We start from the raw sequence: 8,532 nt of genomic DNA, 5'->3' as shown, positions 1-8,532 counted from the left end.
GCATGGTTACAGCCCAGCAGTTACTGAGGGGTGGGAATGTGGTGGCAAGGGTGGGAGGGATACTGAGTGCACAGGTAGGCTTGCTGGCCAAAGCGCCACTGATGGATCAACAGCAACCCAGGGCTCTGGGCAAGCAAGGAAATGCTTTGTACCATTATTTGTCTCATCTTCCATCTCAGGAAGGCTGGAGCCCTGCAACTCAGCACATAAATGTTCTCTGTGCTATTCTTGCTCACTATAAAACTGAACTGAGATGGGCTTGGTCCACCTCAGAATAGCCACAATCACCCACTTTCAAGGAGAATAAAAGTAGATTTTGAAAGTCTGAATTTGCCAAGTATGGCTGGTTTTCCCCTGGCCTTGTGGGAGAGCCTTATTCATGGCAGTACATCTTGCCTTGGCCGATACTAACAGCACTCCACACTGGCCAGCAGAGAAACAATTTTTAATGCCAAGACCCCCTAAGCCTCAGCTGCCTGTGCAAACAGACCCCCAGTGTAACATGGAGAAGGGGCTCCAAAGAAAGTGGAACAATATAGATTCTGAAGTAATTGTAGTTTGGCTTGGGGAAGAAGGGGCATAAAGGAAGCATTTTCCTTGTGAGAACGGCTTTTTTTTAAAAGAGGATGAGTTGGAGACCCCAAAACAGATTCATTAGGACAGATTTTGCCTCAAACCCTGGCAAAACTCTTAGTTTAACATTTAGGATATACTAATAGCTTTTGTTGTAATACAGACTAGGTCAACTCCAAACCCATCTTCAAAAAAATATCTGATTCCACGAGTACTTTGTCCACATGGTAAAAGCCAGCCCTTAATGTTCTACCCTTTAATAACTCAGGATGTTAGCTGTTAAGTCCATTTGTCTCTTGCCTTACTTGTTTAAAGCTTTCTCCAGATATTCCTGGATCCACTTTAACTTGGGATCAATGCACACTTGCTTGCTGTTGCTCTTGAGCCTTGCACTGCCAAAGGAGAAAAGTCAGAGTGAGTCTAGTGTGCAATGCTGCTCAGCCCACACACACCACCCACCCCCTGACGCCTTATTTTCCTTGGGTGTCAGTGCTGTTCACAGTTAACCCACGAAGAATATGGGTTATTCCTGCTCTCCTTGAGGCACCTATTATAAAAATCCCTGGTTTTGAAGCACTGGTACCATCTGTCTCCTCTGACACTGATTCCCGTGGTCTGTACTGGGATGCATGTGAGGGTGTGACCGATACAGAACTCGAATCTAAGTTGTCCAGTTCGTACCTGCTCTGTAATGAGTTCAGTGCTGACAACAGCTAAATTAATTTGGAAATAAAGACACAGTAAATCCAGGTCATTTTTTGCAAGGAATGAATTAAGAACAGCTTTCAGATTCAACCTAAAATTGAAGTTCCACAAATTTTGAGGACAGACACCAAACCATACCTCTTGGATACTCTGAAAGGGCCTAGCCACTCATTAGCTTTTTGTTTTATACAAAACTGAACTAACAGGTTGCAGGCAGGAAGACAACTGCAAGTACTATAGTGACAGAGGCAAGTTTTCTTTCACTATTCACTCAGCACTGGAAACAAAAGCAGAAACCTCCTGAGGGTTTTCTCCTGGATGTCCAAGCTGCACTTTCCACACCAGACTATTTAGCTAATTTTACTTCCCTGTGAATTTGGCATTTGGGCTATCTGCATCTTTCATACAGAAGCAGTACAAATATCTTTTCACCTGCATCAGCAGGTCTCACCCTCCAGAGATCTCAGGGCCTCTTGAGAGTGCTGTGATTTCCCACATTCCCTGAAGCACCCTGCCTCTGCCACAGCTGCGCAGAAATTTCCCCTTGAACAGCCTGCCTGCCAGGCAAAAGTGCCAAGAACAGCAATTTCATGGAAATGCCCATAGGAATAAGTTCAGTACTTGCTGGATGGAAGCCAAAATGTTCCCTGTTTTATAAAATGAAATCTGCAGAATATAAAACTATGGCGTAAGAAATAACAGGTCAAAAAGGCTCCTTGGTCTGAAGTTATGCAACAACACAGTTGTAACATAAACACATCTAACACTCTTGCAAGCCTTGCACCAATAAAGAGATGAATGTGCCTAATTCATATTTCCCTTACAGCAGTGCCCAGCTGGAGTATTTCCAGTGAAGTGATACCAACATAGACTATGAATGGATTTGCTGATGTCAGCAATGCCTGGGAACACTCGAGCTGGCCTTGCAGGGTACAGAACCAAAAGCACACATAACCAGCCTCCAGCTACATGCAGTGCAATTCCTCTCACCTAACTAAGGTGAGAGAACAACGTCTTAATTAAGACATTGATTTTTCTAGACTTATTTCTGAGCCTGTCAGCCCCTGCTCCTTGTATAGACACAGCAGAGACCTAGGCAAGTGCAATTGTTAATCTGAACTGGTTTAGGTGTCTACTTTAGGGTGCAATTAATTGCATGCTAAAAATACCTATTTCACTGTACTGAAAAGCAGGGAATTTAGGGTGGGCTCCATAGAAGCAGACATTGACAGAGGAAATTTTTTTATTTGGAGAGATGACTTCCAATAGAACCAAAGATGCAAGCCTGCTCTTAGGCTTGGGTACAATTCCCCTCAACCATAAAGGGGAATGTACTTGTGCACCAAGAGAAGCGTGACCAGCAGGTTGAGGGAGGTGATTCTGCCCCTCTGCTCTGCTCTCGTGAGACCCCACCTGGAGTACATGGCAGGAGGGTTGGAACGAGATGATTTCTAAGGTCCCTTCCAATCCAAACCATTCTATGATTCTATGAAAAAAAAACACAAAATCTTTCCTTGGAATTACATAATTTCACCGAGATTCTCTACTCCTGAAAATGGTAGCTTTTAAGTTACTTACACCTCCACTGTATAATGCATACCCACTAAATTCAGAGTGTGCTTAAAAACATCAAGATGAAAAATCTATATGTTAGTTTTGATTCTATTTCAGCTTCTGTTTCAGTAAAGACCTAGTTCAAACTCATGATGTTTCAGGGGTATTTGGAGATAAGTTTTTAAGTACCTAACTTTTTAAAGTAACAAAAAGATGGCGAACTGTAGGTTCACGTGTTCCATGTGCCACTAAATCACATTGCGAACAAACACATTTGGGTCAGGAATGGACAAGAACATGAGTTGTTTTGTGTTTCTGAATTTCATGCTCTTATCTATCTCTAATGACTATGATCCCACGTTAATTAAGAGATCAATGTATACTCTATCCTGTCTTAACTGCCTGTCATTTTCTTGAAACTACTCCAGAAATTCCAAATCCTCTACAAAGCCTTAGTGCTGGGACCCTTATGACATTCATTGATGGTCCCAGAGCACAAATCCATACACTATTGCATTTTGGATGCTTGCCTCCAAAATTGTTTATAGGTAGAGACCAGAGTTAGTCACAGCTGGTTTTGACATTTTAGTGAAAGGAAATGACTTCTCAGCTGAGGCTTACATTTTTCTCACTGTCCTCCACCAAATCCTGAGGCATAAGCACACATGAGAAAATGTGTATGATCTACCCAGACTGGTTTAAAAAAGAAAAAAATCATACGAATAAAAACTGGTTCATGAACGGATAGACGCTCTTCAATACATCTGCACATTCTTGAGAAATATCATGAAACCACTTAAGTTTTCTGAGTGCAGAAATGTTTTGGATGACAAAGAATGGATTTCTACAGTATTTGAGTTGCAACTGCAAGAGCTCGACATGGATCAAAGACAGAACTAGTGATGGGAGCACTGTGCAGAAACCCAGTCTAGTCACTGAGACCCTCTTACGTGAGGTCAACAGAAGTTAATAGTAGTAAGGCTCCCTTGCAATGAAAAGATGAATGCTATTGTTTTTCTTCTGAAGGTTTTGAATTTGGGGAGAGGAGGCAGGGGGTCACTGATGAACAAATGAACCAAAACCACCTTCCTAAAACCACACACACACACAAACCTACAATCCCATTTTTCATGAAAAGCAATTTTTCTTTTTCAGCAAAAATGAAGAGGTTATTTTCCATTGAGAACCCATCACCTCTGTCCTGCTGTGATCTGAGATTTATCGGAGTCAGCCCCTGCTTGGTTAAGCGTGCCCCTAGATCAGGCCAGTGCATGTTTAGGGTCTGCACTGCCTGTGGAGGCTACATGAAACCCAGGAATTCCTTTTGCTTGTTTAGCTCCTCTCTGTGGAGAAGTGGAGCATTAGAAGACTCAGACCACCACAGAGTCTTTTCCCCAAGGTGTGAAGTTCCACATCCAAGGCAATGGACAGTGCTGTCTGACATGCCTGCTCACATACCTATGAGGGAACAGGACATGGGATCACATAGTCACAGGGAGATCACAGAGGTAGAACACAGCTGGGAAACATCTAGCGGGGCTCCTTTGTGTGGGGTAAAGCAGGGTCCAGCTGTATCTGACACATGGGATGATGAGATGAATTGGAAATTATGGCATGAAACAGACCGAATTGCAGCCACCAAAGCAAGAACTAGATCTGTGACTCTTCTTTTTGACACCTGAGATTTGCACCCAGCTGAAAGAGTAAGACTTACACAATCTGAAGTGAGCAGTTGGGTGTGGAGAGGATTTTGAGGTGCTTAATGTTGGCTTTTGCCACGTTGCTCTCGTAGAATCGACAGGGGCATCGGTAAGTCAGGCTGACGGGTTTCTCTGCGGGACACAGGGAGAGAAAGGACACGTTACTCCCTCTTGTTCCTGGTCAGCAGCACAGATAAACAGACAAGGATGACAGAAACGCCCTCCAAATATGCAGGTGAAAAAAAACACAATAGAAAAGCTGTAGCTTTGGGAGAGCATTTGCCCACTGCTCACAGCACAATCCTTTTACCCCAGGCCCCAGCCTTTCAATAATTGTGCGTGGGATTTTGGAAGACAAAAGAAGAGGGAGAGAAAATGGAGATAAGTAAAGAAGAAGAGATTAGAATAAGGAGCTGCTCCATTGTGCAGGGATGCTCCTGGTAATTAGACAAGATAAAGGCCAAAAGAACGGGCACTTGTCCTCACTGTTGTTCTTGCCAAATGATTTTGACCCGAGGCCAAATTAGAAGGTAGCAAGAAGAAAGCTATGAATTCCAAAGGCTTCAGATCAAAACGGCTCGGCTCAGGTGCAGGCTTTTCACTGGGAGGACTTAGGGGCTACAGAAAAGCCCTGAGTCTTTCAGGCTTTCCCAGGGCCCAGCAGCTGACCTTTCCCCACTGCCGCCAACCTCTACTCCCAGCCGGGATATTCGCAGAGGAGGTGCGACCCAGAGATGCGGGATCATGATGGTTTCGCAGGAGAGATTTGGAGTCTTTTGAACTCCTGGTCTGTGGCAAAGTAACAGCAATCCGAAGAGACAGTTCCAGGCAGGGCACTCTCCATATACTAATCGGGGACGACCAGACTGGATGAGACTCTTGTCACTGCCAACATTAGGGACAGAATTAAGTTGAGCCCCCTAAACAAAAAATCAGCAATGAATATGCAGAACTGAGAAAAGCAGCCTGGCTCTCACCACAGCCTCTGATGGAGTCCTGCAACCCGATTGCTCCATGGAAGAACTGAATTACTGACAACCAAGTGCACATAAATAAGGTCCTTACTCTGTGTATAAGTTTCAAAGCTCCATGCACACTAAAATACAAACACAGAAGCCTTGCCTGGAAGTCTCAGAGGAGTTGCCTAAGATTTTAAACGATTTCCCACTGGAGCAGTTTTCAGCCTTGGAGAGGAATTAAATGGGACCTAACCCATAAGGTCTGGCTCATGCTGTAGATGGTCAGATCTGTATCTGACAGGGCTTTAGATCCCACATGGCAATTTGCCGCCTTGTTGATTTAGTCACACAGGAGCACTGGCAGCATCCAAACCCAGCTCCCTTAAAGGCAGATGGAGAGCTAAAGAGGAGGGAAAGGCTTGGAATCCTTAAACTGCTGTCTAGGAAGGTGAGAAAAGAGACAGGTTTTCTAAAGTGCAGCTGATCTACATATATTGCACATTTACCAGTGCCTGTTTCTAGCACACATAACCACAGACAACAGTGAAATTACCCTCAGGAGGGAAACCCCTTTTTTCCAAAAGCCTCTACCAAGATACAAGCCATAACCAGATCCCACCTGCAGATGGGCAAACACAGAGGAATTAATTAGTGGGAACAGAGTTCTTCCAGATTCACACCAGGATCTGGAGTATAAGTTAATAAAATTGGAGGACTTTTTTGATCATCTTTATGGCTGTCCAAACTCATCTATGAGTTAATAAATGGGAGAAGCTCCCGTCTGCAGGGGGAAGAGGAAGGAGGACCGCAGGGTGAGCCTCGCAAACATGCACTATACCGACTAGGGCTAATGTGGAAGGGAGGGAGAAAGGCACTAGGATTTCCCACTGCAAATCTATGCCTGCTAGCCATGCATCAGTGGGTTTATACTGGAAAGGGAGGCTGAAGTTGAATGCAGCCATATAACAACACTCAGCACAGCTGCAGAGAAGTGCCTCTGCAGGCTTGTACCAAACAAATTTAAGGAAGCTTTACCTAAATATGCAAGAGATGAACTGTTCAGATCATGATGTGAGAATGCATTCACAGAATCACACAGAATCACAGAATCACAGAATGTTAGAGATTGGAAGGGACCTCGAAAGATCATCTAGTCCAATCCCCCTGCCGGAGCAGGACACCTAGATCATTCCTGTTCTCTCTGAGACTGAGAGGGGGACTTTCAATCCCATACCACTTGAAATCAGGAGCAGAGAAAGTTTAGCCATGACTAAAATGTCTGTAATTCCCAAAGTTGTGTCCTGCCCAGGAAAGGACATCCAGCACAGCAAGAAAGAGGTGATGCCCTAGCATTTGGTGTTCTTCTCTCACACCGATGTAAGGCGGAATGACAACTCCCCTTCCTAGCACAAGAATCCCGTTGGTGTTTCCATGCCCTTGCTCGGTGACCAGCAACATGCACAGAGCACCAGGGAGCCGGAGCACAGGCACTGGGTCAGCTCTCAGCACCACTAACAGGGAACCAGTATCTCCTGCCACTGCACCCCCAGCGCTCCACTCGGGCTGCGAGAGCTTAGCTGCAGTTCACTGTCAGCAAGGCTGAAAAACAGGGAAAACTAGTACAAGAATCTCTACCATGCTAAAGTAGAAGGGGAAGGGGACATTTTGAGGCCATAATTTGGGAACAGGACATTGCTGGTCTGACCCCAAGGCTGACAAACATCTCTTCCTCATCTCATCTAAAAATCTGAAACAAATTGTTCCATGCACAGTACAGCTGATTAAGCAAGCCACTTATTCTACAGGTTTGTACTGCAGGAGTAAATGCTGTGTAGGTTCTCTGATGTCTAATAAATCCTAAGCAGAAGCTGAAGCCATTCTCTCAGTAGGATGAATTAGTACAGTCTGTTAATAGCACTGTTAGATGAAAACACCAGTTTTCATGAAACTGATGGTACATATAAAGCTTTCAAGACCTTTATCTGTCTGGCACATTTGGTCGAAAGGGGTGAATTTAGTCAAAAGTTACCAAAGAGACAGACACTATTCAGACATCTCAGTATCATTCCTTCAGCCTTATCTCCCTAGATGACAAGAAAAGGAAAACACTTCTTTTGGTCTCAACTGAAAGTGTTCTTGGTTTTGGCTGTTGCTTGTTGGGGTTTTTTAAATAAGAAATACTTTTGCTGTTTTCTAACTCAAAGCTGAGTTTTGCTGGCTCTGAATGCCCACTTCTGCTGGCAGATTCTCACTAGAGACAAAGCGCTCACAAAAATCTCCCTCATAGAGTGGACACTTGTCAAAGTTGGATGGCACCTATTTCACCCGGTAGGGATCTGCCTCGCCTCACCTACACTGGAACTGGACAGTAAGGAAACAAACGAGTTGCCAGTTCTGTTGCAGAGTTATCATCAGTAACTTGCTGTGTGGGTTGAGAAGCTCTAGGCACTTGAACGGAGAGGGAAACTATATTCAAGCAAGCAGGCTGGGCATGAACAGGCAAAATGTTTGAAGGAAGCATCGTTTTACTCCTGTTAATCCAAGGATGCGTTTGTCAATATCAGGATATGGCTAGCAACTTTTCAAGACTAGAATAGCGCCGTTCTCCTGAGGAGTGAGGCTGTGATAGGCAGATACAGTGTTACCAGGGTGGCTAGGAAGAATTCAGAGCTCACCTGCCCTCCAGGACAAGGTAGACCTGTAAGCCCTCATCTGGATCAGGGTTGAGAGAACTACATGACATGCAAAGAAGCAGGCAAAAAACTCGACTCTTATCATTGCAAGCTGATGGGAGTGTCTCTCCTTACACTAGTATTTCTCTAACTCTTTTAAACTGCTTCCTTACTCAGGTATTTTTTTTTCCCTCCCCCTGCCATAAAGACCTGTGCTAAGGGCTGCCAGAAGGGAGGAGAGCGGAAGACCCTGAGCCCCCGGCGGCCCCTCGTCCCCCAGTCTTGCACCCCCCGTCTGGGCTGCAGCCCTGGTGAGGACCGGCAGCGGTTCCCCATCTCGCTCCGGACCCACATTCGCCCTCACAGGCG

At 44.9% G+C, this 8,532-nt stretch overlaps 1 protein-coding gene across 1 annotated transcript in view; it reads right to left on the bottom strand.

Annotated features, from left to right (window-relative positions):
* The window catches only part of CXCL12 (chemokine (C-X-C motif) ligand 12), a gene marked incomplete at its 5' end in the record, with an annotated part of 9,575 nt that extends 4,866 nt beyond the window's left edge, over window positions 1–4,709 (bottom strand). Inside the window, 2 exons of the mRNA XM_010081357.1 lie at window positions 879–965; window positions 4,547–4,709. Coding sequence (XP_010079659.1) covers window positions 879–965; window positions 4,547–4,709 — 250 coding nt within the window. The remainder of the gene's footprint in view (window positions 1–878; window positions 966–4,546) is intronic.
* Window positions 4,710–8,532: the final 3,823 nt, after the last annotated feature.

The sequence above is a fragment of the Pterocles gutturalis genome, unplaced genomic scaffold (genome assembly GCF_000699245.1).
Source record: "Pterocles gutturalis isolate BGI_N339 unplaced genomic scaffold, ASM69924v1 scaffold21039, whole genome shotgun sequence".
Lineage (NCBI taxonomy): Eukaryota > Metazoa > Chordata > Aves > Pterocliformes > Pteroclidae > Pterocles > Pterocles gutturalis.
Note: the sequence above shows the minus strand (reverse complement) of the source record. Positions and strands in the feature narration are given on the sequence as shown.